At 36.6% G+C, this 20,708-nt stretch overlaps 2 protein-coding genes across 6 annotated transcripts; one reads left to right on the top strand and one right to left on the bottom strand.

Moving 5' to 3' along the window:
• Window position 1: 1 nt before the first annotated feature.
• LOC133869465 (F-box protein CPR1-like) lies at window positions 2-4,569 on the top strand. Of its 5 annotated transcripts, none has more exons than XM_062306475.1 (5): window positions 2-1,635; window positions 2,523-2,633; window positions 3,237-3,298; window positions 3,901-4,203; window positions 4,317-4,569. In XM_062306475.1, exon 1 carries the CDS (start codon window positions 116-118, stop codon window positions 1,280-1,282), a length of 1,167 nt encoding a protein of 388 aa, XP_062162459.1. In that variant the 5' UTR covers window positions 2-115; the 3' UTR covers window positions 1,283-1,635; window positions 2,523-2,633; window positions 3,237-3,298; window positions 3,901-4,203; window positions 4,317-4,569. The 5 variants fall into 5 exon arrangements, with proteins under 5 accessions (XP_062162459.1, XP_062162457.1, XP_062162458.1 ...); XM_062306473.1 differs by having other exon boundaries at window positions 2,523-3,063; XM_062306474.1 differs by having other exon boundaries at window positions 2,515-2,633.
• An 11,352-nt stretch (window positions 4,570-15,921) lies between these two features.
• On the bottom strand, window positions 15,922-20,708 carry LOC133869365 (uncharacterized protein ycf23-like). The gene is made up of 9 exons (XM_062306343.1): window positions 20,385-20,708; window positions 19,903-19,968; window positions 18,778-18,852; window positions 18,323-18,385; window positions 18,109-18,168; window positions 17,429-17,518; window positions 17,237-17,344; window positions 16,468-16,590; window positions 15,922-16,324 (listed from the first exon to the last, which is right to left on the bottom strand). Exons 1-9 carry the CDS (start codon window positions 20,583-20,585, stop codon window positions 16,193-16,195), a joined length of 918 nt encoding a protein of 305 aa, XP_062162327.1. The 5' UTR covers window positions 20,586-20,708; the 3' UTR covers window positions 15,922-16,192.

The raw sequence follows: 20,708 nt of genomic DNA, 5'->3' as shown, positions 1-20,708 counted from the left end.
ATGAAGATCCCACCTTAGCCCGAACTCCGAAGCCTAGGAACTAGGAAGACCCATCAGCCCATTGTACGTGCACTCTACCATATCTTCCACCCTAAACCCTCCTCGGCCGCCATAGATGAAGAAGGAATTTACTCCCCGAAAGATGACGACAGTATTCCCGCAAGAGCTCATCACCGAAATACTTTCCCTACTACAAGTCAAGACGCTGGTGCGTTTCCAGTGCGTTTCAAAGCCATGGTTTGCCCTAATCAACGACCCAAATTTCGTCAAGATGCACCTCAGGCGCTCCATCGAGACCAACAGAGAACGCACTCTCATTGCTGAGAAGACAAGGACGGGCAATCCGCCGCATAGTTACTACTTGGTAAAGTTTTCCGACGAGGATCGGTGCAGCGAGGCCGTGAAGATTTTCCGGCCATTCTACCATCCAACAAAAGCAGTCACTAGAATTGTAGGTTGTTGCGACGGCCTGGTTTGCATCCACAGCTATCCCGTGGATTGGAACACATCCATCACGAACAGCAATCTTAACGAGACTGTGATTTGGAACCCATTAATCAGAAAATACAGGAAGTTACCCTTTAAGCCGATTGAAAATTCTGATTATAAATTAGAATTAGCATTTGGATACGACCAGGTCAACGACGACTACAAGGTTTTAAGGATTGTGAAGCTCCGTCCATCGTCTCCCACCCAGGTTCCAAAGGTCGCTGAAGTTGGTCATCATGTATATAGCCTTAGAGGACATTCTTGGACAAGGGTAGAAGACGAATGGCCTGACACAGACTCCTATGGGTGTATTATATCGGGCCCAGCTTCCTCAAACGGTGCTTTGCATTGGGTGGTTGGTGGGATGGAGATATTACCACCAAGTACCATTGTCGCATTCGATCTCAGCACTGAGAAATTCCGAGTGCATGCGCTTCCGACTAAATCGTTTGGCACTTTCCAATTCAATATCTGTTTGGAGGTCTTGAGAGGATGGCTCTGTGTTTGTGAGGATAATTTTGGACGATTTAGTGACGTATGGGTGATGAAGGAGTACGGGAGTTGGACACTGCTCTATACGTTGTGGCAGACTCCTTTCTACTGCAAGCCTTTAGTCCTCTCAAATGACAGCAAAGAGGTTTTGATGAAGGAGTATGATGGGAAACTCTTTTGGTATGACATAAAAAAGAAGACACGCAGCATTGTTAAGATTCAAGAGGAGCTCGATAACTTTCGGAAATTCACTCTTGTTGCGGGAAGCCTCCTTCTTCTTGATGGGGAGCGTGACCATTGAGTTCAATGCACATGTGTTCCTATATCTTTTTTTGATTATGTATTTTCCTTTACGCATATGAGAGAAGCATGAGCTTTTTCTATCTTTGGTTGCAATTATTTTGCATCTGGGTTTAATGGGTGTGTATTTATGATTGTACATGTTTTTCTTGTTTGTAGGGCTTTTGTACATGCTTATATATATATATATATATATATATCCTTTTTGTTTAGAGTCAATCAGATCTTGTTTCAGCTATATGTTGGATTCGCACAATATTGTTTTGTGGAGTTTTCTACGTATATGACCCTATTGAGTCAGATCTCGTCCTCTCCATCGAGGAGTTCCAGGAGATCCAAGACAAGCTCGAAAAGGTATAATTCACATTCAACACTCGATGATGATTTCAGATTTTGCAAGTATCCTCCTTGGAACCAAACATGATAGGTTGATTGTCTATTGTCTATTTGTTTTTTGTTTTTTTTCTTTTTCTTTTCTTTTTCTGGGTAATATTTTAGTTAATTACAATAGATTCCTAATTCCACTGTTCAGTTAGTTTGGATAAGTGCACGAAACTAATACTTTTATGCCAAAGAAGTGCACAATTTTAAAGCACGCTTTGATTTTTATTTCTAGGTAAAGGAAATTAAACTAAATCTGGAATTGATTTATTGGATGGATTCATAGCAAAATGAGTAATGTCAGTGTCTATAGATTGTGCAACGTTGTAAATTTGTACACATTCTTTATGTGGGTGTACTGAGTTGTTATGGATAGTGAATGTTTAAGTTTAGCTTATACCCGCACAATTCACAGCAATCCAAATTCATTGCAATAATTTTGGATGGCACTGGAATATGGAAGCAAGGGGTGCCAATGGTCTTGATGATACGTCTTAATTCTTAAGACCCACCTGTAAATCTAATTGTTTGTTTGTTTGTTTTTTTTCTTCTTATTTCTCTGCATGTTTCATTTTGAACATTGAGTTGTTGTTTGTAGTTTGAGTTGTTTTATTTATTTGTTCATTGCATGTATCGACTGTGAATGTTGTATCATATCTTATAGTTTGTAGCTTTAGCTTCATATTTAGATTGGAATAATGCATGGGATTTGGATATGTATTAGCTTTTATTTCTGTTGGAGGCCTCCTGTTTACCTCTTAAATATTGCTGATTGGGTTGTAGCATATGATATGTTTTACTTATGATCTGTGCCAGTGATGCTGTCCTAACTTGGGTTTTTTTTTTTGCAAGTGTTCTAGATCAATGAGGAGGCCAGTGATAAGGTCCTGGAAGTGGAGCAGAAGTATGATGACTCAGGCCTGTTTATGATCAGCGGAATGAGATTATTAAATCCTCATTCCTGACTTTTGGTTAGTTGCTGTTAGTAATCTGTTTCCATCTCTACATTCTTGAGAATGTACGATATGAAACAGATTAATAGCAAATTTGCATCCTCGGTCTTGATCTGTGTTTGTATTTTATTTTATTGTACTATTTTGACATAGAGCAACATCATTTAGAGCACTCCTAATGAGCTCACCAAATTTTGCTATTTCCCTCAAAATACCATCTGCAACGAGCTCGGTAGTGCTACAATGTTTTAGCCTCTTGTCAGATACACTTGTCTGGTCTGCCAAGCCTCAATGTTTCGCCAATTCTTTTCTCAACCCATTTGATATTCCCGTCCTCTCTTTCACGCGCTGTCTCTCCCTCCCGTGCTCTTTCTCACTTACTTCAATCAAAGAAAGATCAAAGCTTGCTTTTTGCCCCCTGAACTGCATGACCCTGATCCTCCTCCTGGTAACTCTAAATTCTTTTTCTTTTTAATTTGTACTTTTTGTAGAATCGTTGTCAATGGTTTGCTTTTCTTGATGGGTTTTGTCTGAAATCTAGGTTTACTTACTGATTTCTTCTAGTTAGTTGATATTCAACATTTTGATCCTTCTAGTGAATTGGGTTTTGTTCTTTTGTAGAATCGTTGGAGTGGTTGTATCCTTGTCTGTGGACAGTTTGAGGTGCTTCTCTTGGTGTGGAGGTAAAGATTCAAGATTTGGGTCTCTCACTTGTTTTTCAGTCTTTGTTTTGAATAGTGAAATTGTTATCGCCCATGATTTTTCTATGAATTCGTGGTACATCTGTATGTTCTTTTGATTTTATGGATTTTCTTTATTTTGTAAATTTGGGTGTCTGGGGTAGCAAATGGTTGTTTTACTATCAAGTTTCGGTATTGATTCTGCAACATGACTACTTGAATCGCTTCTAGGCGAGATGTTTGGATAAGTTCTTCTGTTAGGTGGATTCTGTTCCTATATCCAGCAAAATTTAGGTTTTCAGGAGTGGACAATTTAATATTGGGTAGTACAAAGTTGAGAGTTTGGATTCGAGGGTATTATATATTATATTGTTTGGATAAATTCCTTTGTCTTCTCACTTTTCTCTCTTACTTTGCTAAGTTATGTGTATATATTGTGCAACTACTAATCAAAAAAAAAAAAAAGTGTATATATTTTATAACTTATTTGTATTTTAAGATTATTGGATCAAGTATTGGAGGTGGTGTTTGTAATAAGTGGTTGATAATAGGTCGATGCTTTTCTTGTTTCTTAATTTAACTTTCCCTTTGCTTGAACTAAATAGGTGACAATCGTTGGACCTCATCTAGAAAATACTATTTGCTGGTTCTTTTCATTTTGGGATAAGATGTGTAGAGCATGTGTCACAATTGTGGTGTAGAATTATTGAAGTTGGAGGAAAAGAGCCGACAGAAGAATGGGAATTGTTTAAAATTTGATACTGGAGATCCCATTTGGTCTTGTAAATTTTGTGGGGTTAAGCAGCAGGGAGAATCTATAAAACGGGATGGTTCGAGTCAATATACAACACCGATGATCAGTCCAACTACTTCATTATCAAGCAGTGATATCTTTGGATCTAATTGCAGTAAAATTCTATCTCCTTATTGCTTTGATATATTTTGGCTAAACCAGATATTCATCTTGGACAGTGCCGATGTAGCCTAAACTAATGCTCTCTTTTATCTTCTGCTGCTACAGATAAGAAGCTGGAGGCCGCACCACGTGTATATTAAGAGTGGCTTTATTTTCTCACTATGCATCGATTTGATTTCTGTTTGTTTTCTCACTATATATTCATCTTCTTCCCCACAAATTGACCTTTGTCTTATATTGTTTCCTTCAAATGATGTAAATCTCATTCCAAATTAGGAGGTGATTGGGATTTCGATTTCATTCCATGTGGATTACATAATCAACAGGGTATATTATAAAGAACATATGATTAATACAAGCTGCTCACACACTATCACCATCCACCCGAGCGAGGCTTCCAGTTCCCACATCAGTCTCTATCCAAGATATCTATTTACTTGTAATATGCAGATCAATCTCAACAATCCTGTCTTTTTTTTTTCTTTTTTTTTTCTTTAATGTCATACCAAGCGAGTTCCTTCCCCACCGTGCCGTGCTGTATCAAAACCTCTTCGCCGTCGGTTGAAAACACTACAGACTGGCGGTAGAGAGGCACACAAACAGCATAAAACCGACTCCAACTACTTGCCACCCCGTACTCCATCATCCAAACGTCAGTTTCTTGTGGCTCATCATCAATGAATTGTGACACACCACACACGGAAACACATATCGATCCACCCGAAACCTCCAAACGGGTCATACCCGAATGCAAAATTGAATCACTTCTTGAGATCACGAAATCGTATGGTTGGCTCGAAGGGTAATTTCTTGTATTTTATGATTGATGGGTTCCAAGTCACAATTTCATGATCAAGTTTGATGTAAACCAAGCCGTTGCAACAGCCTATGATGCTGGTGGATATTATCGGATCGTAGAATGGTTGCAGGAAGATCTTCACTGGCTTGCCGAACCGATCCTCTTTGGAAAAGTTTACCAAGCAATAATCCTATGTCTGACCAACCTTATTATATGTCTCCACAAGGGGGGGGTGTTCTCTATTGGTCTCAATAGAGCGATCGAGATGCATCTTCATGAAACCCGAGTCGTGGATTTGAGTGTACCATGACTTCGAAACGCAATGGAAATGTACCGGAGACTTAACGGGCAGCAGGGGAAGTATTGTGGTGATGAGATCTTGCCCAAGTATTGAAAAACAGAGCCTTTCAGAGGAAAAGAAATGGAAATCATGAATTTTACTATTAGCTCTAGAAAAGAGCAACTAGCTGCAATATTAGCCAAAGAAAATTAGCAGCAACTTGTGATTACATATATGCTTTATTGTTCCTCGGAAAGTGTTCATGAGTTGGTTCTCAATGGCCTGCATGGGAGTAAAAGTTCACTATTTTACTCAAATTTGGTCATATTTTGGTTATGCTTGGATAAGCGTTTCGCTTGTTTGATTCTAGATGGTTGTATGATTGTATCTCTCAATGAGTTCTTTATACCCCTCCCTTCTTGAAGTTCTTTGGTTAGCTACGTTCGAACGAAGTTGGAACGTAAATAGAGCAAGGCCCACGTTAACACTCCCATTAAAACAGAAATGGAGCGGGAATCGAATGAGACATTCTGCCGGATGCCCATTCGGATGGAAAGGAAAACAAGAATGGAATGGACTATTCAGGGAGACTTTTGACTTTTCGTTCAGATGCCAGTCTGAAAATTAGACTTTCCTTAAAACTTGTAAGTGTTTTGTTTCGTTATTAATTCAACTAGCTTATAACCCACTATATGAGGGCGCTTCTTCTTTTTTTTTTTTCTTTTTTTTTTTTTTTTTTTTAATTTATTATTATTATTTTTTTTTTTTATTACAATTTATTTGAAAAGTTTTAAAAGATTATTAGTAATCAATTTTCTTTTCCCACTCATTTAACTAATTGTTACCAAAAAATATACAGAAAAATTGTTTATAAGATCATTTTGAACAACAATTTTTTACTCAATAGTATAGACGTAAGTATTAAATAAATTTAAAAATTCATAAAGTTTAATCTCATTAAAAAAACTATAATACTTTGTACCAAAAAAAAAAAAAAAAAAAAATCGTCATACTTTGTACCAAAAACAATGATAAGAAACTCTCTTTTTTTTTTATAAGAAACTCTATCTCTCTCTTATCATCATTTATCTGAATTCAGTGTAAAATTTACAAAAGGAAAGATAAGCCATTTCAATAAAAAAAATAAAAAAATAAAAAATAATAAAAAAAGAAAAAGAAGAAGAAGAATAGAAACAGTAGTACAGAAAAAGAATAGAAACGGTTTTGTTAAGAGTAAATACAATCCATGTCTATCAATGGAACATAGCCAAAGCAAATAATAAAAGCCCTTGCCACTGATCACTCATGTTAAAGTATAATTATCCCTCAATTAATACATACATGTGCCAAGTTGAAAATACTGTTATTAGATTCTCTATCCAAATTTTACTGTCACTCTAATACAGAATTCATCCAATGAAAACATAAAACAAACAAACAAAGTAAGAAAATTTTATCGAAAATAGAAAAATCAAGAAAAGCTTGAAAAAACAGGAAGAATGTTGGGGAGAATATTGGCCTTCTCGGTTGCCAACCCAACCCGAGAACCAGGCCCATTGGGTCCACCCGACCAGGTCCCAACGTTCAAGAGAGATTAGTCCATCCGGGCCCAATCCTGTCGTTTGGGCCCAACTGGTTCAACCAACTCGACCCAACCACCCGACTCAGGTTGACGACCCGAATGCTTTGTAACACATGCGCCCGCGTACATCTCGGGATTACCCGGGATTTAAGGGACACGACGCACGATACTAAACTAAATCGTGCATCCGAAGCTTCATCAATGGCACGTCACCCATAAAGGATCGTGCACCCTGGATAAGCGGTCGTGGACCCGAAATATCCGTGCACCTGAAGCCACGTCTTCACCAACTACCGATTCCCTTATGTACAGGGAATCGATTAACTGCTCCTAAAACTCTATAAATATCAGAGACCCTTCAGATATTGAGGTACGCTAATTAATCTCCTTACTATTACTCTGAGCATTTACTCTTAAAAATTATACACTTACTTAAGCATTGGAGCGAGATTGTCGGTTTTTACTTGCAGGTTTAGAAGGAGCACCTCAACAAATTGCTGATCGACACGTCACCTACCGGAATCTATCTCAACAAAGAACATACTTTGTTCTCAATAAAATTTTCTAAGAAAACAACCAAAACAAAAGTGACAACAGAAAAATAAAAATCAATTGACTTTTAAAAGGAAAAATAAAAATAAAATCTCATATTTCCCAACTTAGAGAGACTTCCAATCAAAATACGAACCTTTTGAGCTTGGTGTAGGCCCTAATTGAAGAGAGAGGAGAAGAATAAACATACCGAAAGCTCCAAGTCAGAGAGCTTTCTTTTTTATTCAAAAAACACGAACATTATATACGGCCATGTAATGTATTACATAATTACAGACACTATGCTTTAGTTTGGAAACAATAGCACAACAAACAAAACAAACCATTCAACTGTTTTGCTTGGTACTCTGCCACCGAAGAGGGTACTCTGTTTTGCTTCAATTCAACTGAATTTTATTGAGAATAAAACCCTTTAGGAATTCAAGGAATTACAATATCAGCACACTGAATTCATTAACTTCCTAGCTATAATTCTTTCTTAAATGTTGAGCTTGTGTATTCCGATCATAGAGAGAAGGTTCTCGCTTAATTTGCTGTATAAGAAAGTTATAACATAATAGAATAGAAGACAATCTTGCATTCAATATAGTCTTACATATTAATTTTTTCATTACATCAACTAAATAATCTCTACATAATTTTCATATTTCACTGTAAAAATCTCTGCATAAACTATCACGGAAATATCAAATCATGACTTCAATCCAATTACCATTTGCAGGTCATGGAGAGAGAGAGAGAGAGAGAGAGAGAGAGAGAGAAGAAGAGAGGGGTTGGAGAGAACATGTCCTGTTAATGAGTTTCAAACAGCAATGGATATGGGTTGATAAGAGAAGAGAGCATAAAAGAAAAGAAAATAGACGAAGAAAGATGAGAGGAAAAAAAAAACTAATCGGAGAGAGAGGAGAAGAATATACATACCGAAAGCCCCAAATGAGCGTTACAAATTGCCCTCTTTCAATTCTGAAGCAAGGGTAGAAATTGTTAGGATTACCTTTGATAATTTCATGCTTGAAACTTAGGAAAAATCACCGGAAAACTCTTCTAAATCACCGTGTGTGTCTAGCAACTTTATATATATATATATATATATATATATATATATATATATATATATATATATATCCCTTAATTAGACATAGAAATGAAGTAATATTCAACGAAAACAAACCGGTTCTCTTGAAAAGAGGCTCTACTAGTACTGGTTGAGTTTGTAACAGTGGAACCTCATCATGATTATCTGCAGCTGCTACTCCCATGGCTTCCAAACAACAAAGCTGTCACTAATTTTATGAACAGCCCTCCGAAAAGAAACTTAATTTATAGATTATATGATTGCCATAAAGTCAGAGTCCAGTTTCGTGAATCCTCCCTTCAAAAAATACCCAAAACAGAAGGTAACACCCAGCCGTAAATACCAAAAAAAAAAAATCAACCCATAATCAAGGCTCAACCGTAACACCCAGCCGTGAATCACAAATCCAACAATCAGCAAACCAAAACTCATTTCATATTTCAATAACCCAAAAGAATCAAGAGAAATTGTTAGGATTACCTATCAGAAATGAAAATGAGAGAAGAAAAGAATTCTGGAATTGTGCAGAAATTGTATTCAAGTGAAAACCAAAGTTACAGAATCGTATGCTATACAAGTATGAGCAAAAGAGAACAATAACCGTAAACTAACTCATAACTAGCTGGCTAACTTAACTTTGATTAGAACTAACTAAGCTGATTAAATACATTCAGCTTCAAATAACAGAAAAATCTATACATAACACGTGTAGCTTAATACCCCCCCTCAAGATGAACAATGGATGTTAAGAATGTTCATCTTGGAAAGAAGAGCATGGAAAACATCAGAATCAAAAGCTTTAGTGAATAAATCAGCCAGCTGATGAGAAGAAGAAACATGGAGAGTTCAGACCAATCCAAGTTGGATTTTTCTCGCACAACATGACAATCAACCTCTATGTGCTTAGTTCTTTCATGATAAACCGGATTTGCAGCTATATGAAGGGCTGTTTAGCTGTCACAAAACAAAAGAGGGGCCTGAGGATGAGGGACTTGAAAATCCTGAAGAAGATGGAAGAGCCTAGTCAGTTCACAGCATGTAGCAGCCATAGAACGATATTCCGCTTCAGCAGAGGATCTGGAAACCGTTGGCTGCTTCTTTGGATTTCCAAGAAATCAAAGAATCACCCAGAAAAATGCAGAAACCAGAAATTGACTGGCGTGTATCAAGGCAACCAGCCCAATCCGAATCAGAAAAAGCTTTTAAATGACAAGAAGAGGCAGCAGGAAAGAATAATCCTTGACCAGGGGCTGCTTTGATGTACCGAAAAATGCGAATAGCAGCATCCATATGTGGTTTCCGAGGTGTTTGCATGAACTGGCTGAGGGTATGCATTGAATATGTGAGATCTGGCCAGGTGATAGTAAGATACAACAACCGACCAATGAGCCTCCGATAAGACTTAGGATCATCAATTACATCACCTTCTAAAGCTGAAAACTTAGCATTGGAATCCATAGGAAATTTGGAAGGCTTGTAAGTCAACTGACCAGCATCACTAAGAATGTCCAAAGCAAAGTTTCGTTGACATAAAGAAATTCCAGCAGCAATACAAGCAACCTCTAAACCAAGAAAAAAACTTCAAAGGACCTAAATCCTTAAGCTTGAATTTAGAATTGAGAAGAGTAGTAAATTCAGCAATAGCATGAGTATCATTACTTGCTAAAACTATGTCATTTACATAGACCAAAAGTGCCATAAAGGAAGATCCATGAGACTTGATGAATAAGGAATAATCTGATTTGGATTGAGTAAAACCAATAAGAAGTAAAGTTGAGGAGAGCTTAGAAAACCATTGGCGAGAGGGTTGCTTCAAACCATACAATGATTTATTCAACCGACAAACACGAGTATCTCCCTTGGTGATAAAACCGAGAGGTGGCTTCATATACACTTTCTCATCTAGATCCACATGCAAAAAAGCATTGTTGACATCAAGTTGGTGAAGATGCCAACCTTTGATGGCAGCCAATGCAAGAAGGCATCGAACGGTGGAAAGTTTGGCAACAAGGGAAAAAGTCTCAAAATAATCGAGGCCTTCACATTGAGTGAAGCCTTTGGCAACCAACCAAGCTTTGTAATGTTCAATGGAGCCATCCGAATTATGCTTGATCTTATAGACCCATTTGTAGCCTATAGGAGTTTTATTAGATGGTAAAGGAACAAAAGTCCATGTGTTATTGGCCTCAAGTGCCTTTATCTCAGCTTGCATAGCCTCACGCCAGCAAGGGTGTTGAACAGCTTGGTGATAATATTGTGGCTCAATTGAAGTAGAAATGGAAAAAACAAAATGTTGATGAGATGGAGACAATTTATCATAAGAAAGAACATTAGAAAGAGAATGAGGAATACCTGAAACAGTGGAAGAAATTGGAGAAAAGTGAGAAGAATGAGAAGCAGTAGCCATTTGACAATGGAATTGACGTAAGTAACTATGTTTGTGTTTGACCCGTGAAGACTTGCGAATAGGTGGAACAGTATGAGCATTAGAACCAGGGGCTGAGGGGCAGGAACAATATTAGGAGAATTAGAAACATGAATGAGTGGCATAGTATGAGAAGGAGAAGAATTAGAAGTGGATTCATGAAAAGCTGAATTAGGAGATGAAGATGTGGGATGAACAATATCAATATCATTACAATCAGATATAGAATTAGGTAAAACTAGATTATGATATTGTGGATATGAAGATTTAAAATGATCATGATAAGGAAACACATCTTCATGAAAAATACATCACGAGAAACAATTAGAGTATGAGAAGAAATATCAAACAATTTATATCATTTTATGTTATAAGGATAACCAACAAGAACACAAGGTTTGGCACGAGGGTCAAACTTAGAATGATTTCTTGAAAGAGTAGAAACAAAACAAAGACAACCTATGACCTGAAGATGAGAGAAACTAGGAAGAGTGGAAAAAAGACATTCGTATGGAGTTTTATTTGGCAAAGTGGGGGTAGGAATCCGATTAATAATATGAGCAGCTGAAAGAACACTCACCCCAAAAATACAAAGGAAGATTAGCTTGAAACCGTAAAACACGAGCAACATTTAACAAATGTTGGTATTTTCGTTCATCAATTGAATTTTGTTGAGGTGTCTCAACACAACTCAATTGATGAATGATGCCTTTAGATTGATAAAATGTGGGCATTTGAAACTCAATTCCATTATCACTGCGCAAGCATTTGACTTTAGAATCAAATTGGGTTTCAACTAGATGAATGAAAGCTGTAATTAAGTTTCGGGTTTGAGACTTAGTAACCATCAAATGGATCCAAGTAAAACGAGAAAAATCATCAACAATGGTGAGAAAATATTTAACACCATTAAGAGAATTAGCAGAAAAATGACCCCAAATATCACAATGGATCAAATCAAAGGTTTTATTTGAACATGAAGTACTTACAGGAAATGGCAAGCGATGTTGCTTAGCCAAAGGACAGATAGTACAACATTTATCTAAATTTACACATATGTTGGACTCATATTGACTAAGAAGCTTAACACGAGAATCAAACAAATGTCTTAATCTAAAGTACCAAACATCTGAAGAAACAGATTTAACAAGCAAACTTTGAGCAAGAAATGGAGGAAGTGAAGGTAATACTGGTTTGGTGATCAAATGGAACAAGCCACCACATTCTCTACCCACTCCAATCATCTTCCATGTCAACAGGTGCTGAATGAAACAGAAATCAGCAAGAAAAATAAGACAAAAAGAGAATAACTTGGTTAGTTTACTTGCTGATATAAGATTGAAAGAAAAAGAAGGAACACAAAGGACATTGGTTAATGTCAAAGAAGCAGAAATTTTAACAGTTCCAACATGAGTAACAGAGGCAAATTGACCATTAGGAAGTTTAACAGATTTAGAAATGGTGGCTGTAATTGTGGTAAGAAAAGAAATGGAACAAACTATATGGTCAGTGGCTCCCATGTCTATAATCCACGGATGATTAACAAGTTGAGAAGCAACTTGAAATGAGTAAATAGAAGAAAAAACAGAATGTTCTGAAAATTTAGAAAGATTGGAAGAAATGAGTATTTTACTTGACATATGGGGAACAAGATGAGCTTGAGGTGAGGCAACCTGATTCACTGATGACACCCATTCGGAATGAGGCTTAAGCATAGCAAAGAGTTGTTGAATTTGCTCCTAGATGATAGACAGAGCAATATAAGGAGATTCACTCTCTGAGACCTGATTTGCAGAATGAGAATCAACATCATTCTTTCCCTTTGTAAACTTGAAACCGGGAGGAAAACCGTGTAAATGGTAGCACTTCTCCATAGTGTGGCCATGAAGTCCACAGTGGCTGCATGTAGGACGATCCTTTCGAGCAAAAGGAGGCTTACCAAAATGAGAAGGATTCCCAGCAGGTCGAGAATAGGTAGATTGAGATGGAGAAGATGCCTTAGCTAATAAGGCAACAGTGTTCTGACTCATAGAACCGAGAGAGCCAGAGATTTCCTTTTGGCGTTCATGCTGAACAACCAAGGAGAAAACTTTGTTGATGGGAGGAAGATGATCCATCAACAAAATTTGACCTTTTATATGTGAATAAGATTCATTCAGTCCCATTAAGAACTGAAGAACATACTCTTGATGATGATAGTTAGTGAGGGTTTTCAAGACACCGCAAGAACATTTGCCGCAAAGGCAAATAGGTAAGGGACGGTAAATCAACAACTCATCCCACAATCCTTTGAGAGTAGTAAAATAACTACTTACAGATTGATCTTCTTGTGACATAGCAGAAATTGCCTTCTGGATTTGATAGATTCTAGGTCCATTTTGCTGAGAAAAACGGTCTCGCAAATCATTCCACATGATTTCGGCGGAATCAACTAAGATGATGCTTACATCAATTTCTTTAGAAACTGAATTGATAATCCAAGACAAAACCATGTCGTTATAGCGCGTCCATGATGAATAATCCGCATTTGTAGGGCTCGGTTTTGGCAAAGTACCATTGATGAACTGAAGTTTGTTATTTGCAGACAAAGCCATGTACATCGACCGGCTCCAAGTGAAATAATTGTCGCCGGTGAGCAGCTGAGTGCCCAGAACGGAACCAGGGCTGTCTCCATGGTGAAGGTACATTGGGTTCGAATCCATTGAAGAAAGATTCGGAATTCCAGAGATGGATCCCATGAACAAAGGATTTAAACAATTCTAGAAATCAAGATTGAAGGCAAAGAAAGGAAATTGAAGAGCAGAAAAGCTAGGGTTTCAGATTTGCTCTGATACCATATCATAAATGAAAATTAGAGAAGAAAAGAATTCTGGAATTGTGCAGAAATTGTATTCAAGTGAAAACCAAAGTTACAGAATCGTATGTTATACAAGTATGAGCAGAAGAGAACAATAACCGTAAACTAACTCATAACTAGCTGGCTAACTTAACTTTGATTATAACTAACTAAGTTGATTAAATACATTCAGCCTCAAATAATAGAAAAATCTATACATAACATGTGTAGCTTAATATTACCTTTGATAATTTAATGCTTGAAACTTAGGAAAAATCACCGAAAAACTCTTCTAAATCACCCACTGGAAGGTCATCAACGAAATAATCCACCAATTGCCAAAAGGGATCTTCAAAAAAAGAAATCACATGGCCACAACCGTTTCCACACGCCGGAAAATCACTGGCGACAACCTAGTGTCGTTGGAAACGGCCACAACTTCGTCGGAGACACCGCAAAATACCACAGAAGTCTCCGGCCAAACATAGGTTTTCTTCTGAGAGAAAGAAGGGAAAGAGTAAAGAAGAAAGAGAGGGAGATAGAACGTCCGTGACATTTAAGAGAGAGAAGGGAGGGACGGTGGAGAAGAAAACGTTTGGGTTTAGAGAGAGAAGGGAGAGAAGAAAACGTTTGGGTTTGGCAGAATTTTTTATTTTATTTTTGTTATCAAAACACATGCACATTAAAAACCGGTTCAGTTTTTACAATTGCTGGTTCATGCCATGTGTCAGAGTAGAGAGCTGATACATGGGGACGTTTTCCATCCCCCATCACCCTCTTTCTTATTTTTTAATAAAAATAAAATAAAAATTTGTCCTTTGATGTGACTATCAAATAACAAATTTTGATTTTTTTTTTTTGTTTAAAAAACCAAAAAGAGGGTGATGGGGGACGATTTTTCGTCCCCCACAAATCATTTTCGGTCAGAGTATAGGTTCACTTTTAGGCAAAACTTAGCTTTTATATATATATGATAAGGAAAAGTGTTTAATTTTTTATTTTTTATTTTTAAAAAAATCTCACCACTTAATGCTATAATGCGAAAAAGTCTTTATTTTGGTCTCATGAAGATTCACACCTATTATCTTTTCATTAAAGCACAATAAATTTATTAAAATCATGATAAAACCGGTTCAACCTTTAAAATTCATCGGTTTTTTTACTTAAAAGACCGGTTTAGTGTTTAAAATGATGGGTTCAAGCCACATGTCACAATTCTAGGCCAACTCTAAGTTAGAACTCGGCTTTTATATATATATATATATATTATTACCGTGTCTACTTAATTCAGTTTTTTAATTACTTCTTAGGTGTTACAAGCGTATACACCAACACCCTTCGAGCCTATCTAAAAGGAAGGATGGGATGACTCGTTTTTCAAGCCAGTGAACTTATGTTCCAAGGCTTGGACGTTTGATGCTATGAAGAGATGTAGGAGTAGGCAAGTTATTCGACTACTGCCTACCGACTGCTTACCGAACTGCCATCGACCGCCTACCGACTAATTCCCGTTCGGTAGTCTGTATAATTTTTATTTTCGAAAGTTGGTTTGGCTAAAATTTTTAACCGACTTACTGAGCCGAACCAAACCACCTTTTAACCAAATAGACATAAAACGGATTATTATTATTATTATTATTATTTTCTTTTAAAAAAATCAAAACGACGTCGTTTCATTACCCATGTTAATTGAATGTTAACCAACTTAACCGATTTAACCGACCACCTATTAACCGACTTAACCGACCGCCTACGGACCAACTTAACCGACTTAATCGATATTTTTAAAAATATAGTTTGTCGGAATGAAGTTGGTTAATTAACCGACTTAACCGAACTAAAAATCAACTTAACCGAACTGATACCCACCTCGAATGAGATGTTAATCAACATAATTATCTTGCTCATACAACAGTGATTAGCACTCTATTTCAACCATTGAGCTTTCAAGCCCCGAGCGCTGGAGTTTCAATCGTTGAGTTATTCTCTTGATCGCCAAGTTGCTCCCTCCCGATCATGGGGTTGGCTATCTCAGATTAGTGGAAAAATTACTTTGAGACTATTCTTTTCTGGGTGTGTGCCTCATGCTTCATGTGGACGAAAACATTGAGAGCTCATGACTAGGAAACAATGTTGCTCATCAGTACTGTGGTTAGGAGACTGTAAACAACCATTTAGAATTATACTTTATTCATGGCATTTATGGCGACGAATCAATTATAACCACCATAGGACAAACTTTTTTAAGTTCTAAATTCTAGTACATGTAGGATTTATGCATTCTGCAACTAGAACAGGTATGGTATCACCTCATGAAGTGATGATGGGGAAAAGGAAAAACAAAAAGAAAATGGCTATTATGTCTCTTGTTCTTGTGAAGGGCTTCCGGTCTAAGCAATTTTATTCCTATAATGAACATGAGAATCTGTGAATCACATTTGCAAAGCTCTTTCTTCAGATGTGCTGTGTCTACCAGCTGATGCCTCTAATGAATTGGCGATACTTCTGACTGCCGCGATCATTGCAACGACGTCATTAAGCTTGTTCACTGCTGAACCCACACCCTGTGTCATACATCATAACAATATTAGTTAATCTCAGAAAAAAGAATAAATTAACAAGAGTCTTAATATTTTTATTAGGGTGCATTTATCATAAAGATTTCGACGCAGATCTAGGGATAAAACAATGATGTATGTGTACATACCACCCCCGCAGCCCCCGCTGTGATGGCCATTGGTGCTGTAACTGCACTCAGTCCAGATGAACACATGACAGGAATCTTGACGGCCCGTGAAATAGAATATGCAGCTGCCAATGTTGGTGTGGCCTATAATTACCAATATCCCAAGCAAACTCATTAGTTAATGCAAATGAGATTATTGCACTATTAGGCCACTCTTTTCAATTTGAACTTCCAAGAAGACCAAGTAGTTATGCCTATTGAAGTTTAAAAACATTAATCTTCATCCCAGCTCCCATTACAGGCAACTTATTTACACTGAAGCACTCATGCAGAGCAGCCTCTGTCATAACTCTAAAAGATCTACAAATTTAGACAATGACGCCTTCAGTTAGACGACCAATTAAGATTTACTTCGAGCACGGATAAAAGTTCAAACTGACTGTCCTGTATTGTAACTTGAGAACAAAATGCATGTACAAAGCATCAGGAACTATGTGAAACAAGTACTTTGCGAAGCATTTTTAAAATGTTACCGGATGCTTGTTGATGATGCAGAAGAAAAATTTGGGCCCAAAACCCTTATATGTTCAGAAGATGTATTATTCTGTTTAGTGAGTCATTTGTCAATTTTGCTACTTTCAAGTGTTCATTCTCCAGACCTGGATTCGGCATTGCACTGACAATGCGCGCACATTTTGTGTGTGAATCCTTATATTTTGTCCACTAAATATAATTTTCTTTGGAAAAAAACTGTAGTAAAAGAGATTACTGTAAGATTCATTTGCGTTACCTTCTCAATCAAACCAAGAACACCAGATTTTGAAGGATAAGAACTTTTCCCTCCTTCCGTTTGAATAATGTCAACACCTTCCTGTTCCAGATTCTCTGCAAGCTTGACCTGTTGGTAATTCAGATACTAAGATTAAATCAAACATATGGTGGAGAAATGGAACACCTTTTTAGCAGAAACGCTGCTTGTAACCTGATCAGGTAGGCTTAGTGTGTGAGGCACGGTTACTGATAAGGTCACAGATGGAAGAATCCTCTTGGTCTCCTTTGTTAGATTCAATATCTGCAAAAGAAAAGCACTCAACATGTGAAAAAAAGAAAAAGAAAAAATGAAACCACGACAGCCTTCTTTAACAGTAGGAATCCAAATAAACTGACTGATGCTGATAGGATTCCTTTAGAAAAAATGAAGCTAAATTGATTGGAAAGATTTTTTCTTTTCCCTTTTCTATGGGACATTAGGAGAGAATTAATGAAGAATTTGATGAAGTTATTTCTTAAAAGTCCTGAATTTCCTTAAGAGTTGCATAGAGCCCGTAAGGAGTAATTGGCAACCCACTCAGGAAATTTTCCAAATTGTTCTCAGTTGTGTATTTACACTAAGATTCAGCACCATTATAAACTTTTAAGTCACCCTCTATACATAAACACAAACAAGACATACACTTGTCCATGCATAAAAATGACGTATTTCAGTTTTTATTCATTTTCCATTTTAAGATAGAAGTCTATGTCTAGTTAGTTTCTAGTTTAAGGTTTCTCAATCTCTAATATCTATTCACATTAGCAAATCGGTAGACACACTGCAGAATGTACTCTCATTCCAGGGTGTTTCTAGCTAAATTTATTCATGGGGAATTATTCAATCTATACCTGCTCTGGAGAGAAAACCACTCCCATCTCATAGAACGAATCATAGTTTCCAATCTCAACCTGCACGTACGATCAGCTTTATTAATACAATTTAACAATGCGGTTTGTAATATTCTTTTCAATTCTTGTAGCACTCCAGTAAAGAGGCACTGACTCAAGAATTCAAACTTATGGACTCAAATACAAAATTTAAGTAACAAGATTGTGATCAAACCATTAGTGCCCCTGCTTCAACAGCAACTGCAAATGCTTTTGGATCCACGGAAGAAACACATACCTGCAAAGGGAAGACATTCAATCCACAAAAATAAAACTGCTATAGCATTTTCAACATGTTTATAAGTCCATTAGCATCTTCTCAACATAAAGTAAGGATGCTTGGTTTAATGGGGTTGCCGATGATATATTGATTCATCATAAATAACAGAACACTCAAATTTTGAAGCTTAAACACATCATATGGAGTTCTGGTCTTCTTCACTTTCATTCTGTTTTTTTTCCCTCAACCATCTCATATTATAGATCTAAAATTGTTGTTTATCAAGATACATTTATGTGCCACAAAGTACAAGCAAATATGTGATGGCCGGAAATAATTAGAATCTCTTCCTTTAATGTACAATTTGAAAGCATATGATCAAGAATGCCTTTTGGAGAATATGAATTTACCGGAAGAGAAGTTAAACTGATGGCAAGCTTCACTAACTCTGGGTCACAAGCTATATCCACATGAGTTGCTCCCCCCTGTAGGAATGAAGACATGATAATATGAGCTAGAACTTTGGGAGGTCAGTGACTTTCGACAAAAATAAAAATAAAAACAGAATGCAAATTGCACTCTGGTAATGAAGCAAATTAAAATCTTGATGCTAGGGAAATAGCAAAGTTAAAGCACATATGCACAAAGCAATGCTATGGATTAAGTAAAGAGTAAACTGTTGAGAAAACTATTCACCAAATTTTGCTTGTAAGAAAAATATTAAGCAAAGTTAAGGCAATTACTAGTTTGTACTACAATGGCAAGTAATGTTGTTTACAATCAATTTCTTTTAATTGTCCATTCATATACAATTTGAACAAGTGTGATGTAGTTCTTACAATATGTGAAAAACTAAAATATTGAAGGAAAAAAGTATTAGAATATTAATTAAATGATTAAATTAACCGTTTTCTATAAGTTTGAGCTTTTGGAATAAGTGGTAGTTTAAGATGATGTCAGAGCAAAGGTGATGAGTTTGAATCTTGTGTTCGTCATTTACCTCCTATTTCAATTAATATTCCATTTGTAAAATGGAATATTAGAATATAAATTAAATGATTAAATCAACAATTTCCTATCAACTTTAGCTTTTGAGATTAATGATGGTCTAACAAAAAGAGATAACTAAAGGAAAACTTTTGTGTCTACGCCATGAAGCAGACCACGTGAAATACATGAAAAATTTCTTACAGTAGAACTATATGAGCCACCAAAGCAATGTGCAAAAAATTACAGCAGGCTCGTTTGGCAACGGTTTTAGGACTACTCTTTGTTTTTAAGTAAAAAAGCAAAAGTATTAACAAACAACTCAACAAACAAAACACTAAAAACTACTTTCACCTTTACGTCACATTACAACCAACAAGTAGAAAAACACCATCTAAAAAGTTTTAGCAATCGAACAAGTTTTAGTAATCAAACACCACGTATATTTCATCAATTGGTGAAGTGGTGGTGATGTTATTCATATATCAATTGTTAATTAATCTAAAATTTGTGACTTAGGATAACCTAGATGGTAACATCAAACCTACCTTCTCTGCAGCAGTAACAACTGAAGCAACATTGTCTTTATTGAAATTCTGCAATCCTGAGATAATCTGCAAGGTACACGATTAGGTACATACAGGGGTGCAATTTGCAATTGAATTAAAATTCTCTTCATTAGATGGATTTGATGAAAAACATATACATTCAGGTAGATGGATTTTATATAACTGTGAAATCTAAAATTCTCTGAAATTGTGCAACATTGCATTTGGAAAGCAGAGAAAGCTCCTTCTCTAGCCCATTAAGGAGACAAATTAAAGAAAAACAAAAGAATTAATAACCGAGTTTAAGAAATAGCATCAAATCGATTCCCCTGTATGATTGCAGTGAAAATCGAAAAAAAAAAATAAAATAAGAAAAACAAAATCTTAAATGTCATGTTTCAAGAAGTTGAGAAATTTACCTTAACTAAACATAGGAGAAAAACAAATACTTTACAGAAAATGGGAAGTGGGTCTGAAAGTACCTTGAGGGCTCTTCTTTCTTGAAAATCCTTCAGCACTGCTTCTTTGGTAGATGATAGAAGTGCTCTGGTAGTTAGAGAGGCTCTTCTTCTAAGAGATAAACTTGGTGTTGAACAAAGATAGTCACCCAGAAAAGGGTTGTTGTTTGGTTTCAAAAGAGTGTGGGAAGATGGTGAAATGGGCATGCAGATTGAGGAATGCATGCTTCTTTCTTTCACTCTCTATGGGTGAGGATGATGCAGTTTGGAGGGAAGAGATAAGCTGATAAGGGGGTTGGCAGCTTAAAACTGTTGGATATCTGAGAAGATAATTTTGGTCTTGGTTTC

The sequence above is a fragment of the Alnus glutinosa genome, chromosome 5 (genome assembly GCF_958979055.1).
Source record: "Alnus glutinosa chromosome 5, dhAlnGlut1.1, whole genome shotgun sequence".
Classification (NCBI taxonomy): Eukaryota; Viridiplantae; Streptophyta; class Magnoliopsida; order Fagales; family Betulaceae; genus Alnus; species Alnus glutinosa.
This window is presented reverse-complemented; position numbering and strand designations above follow the sequence as displayed.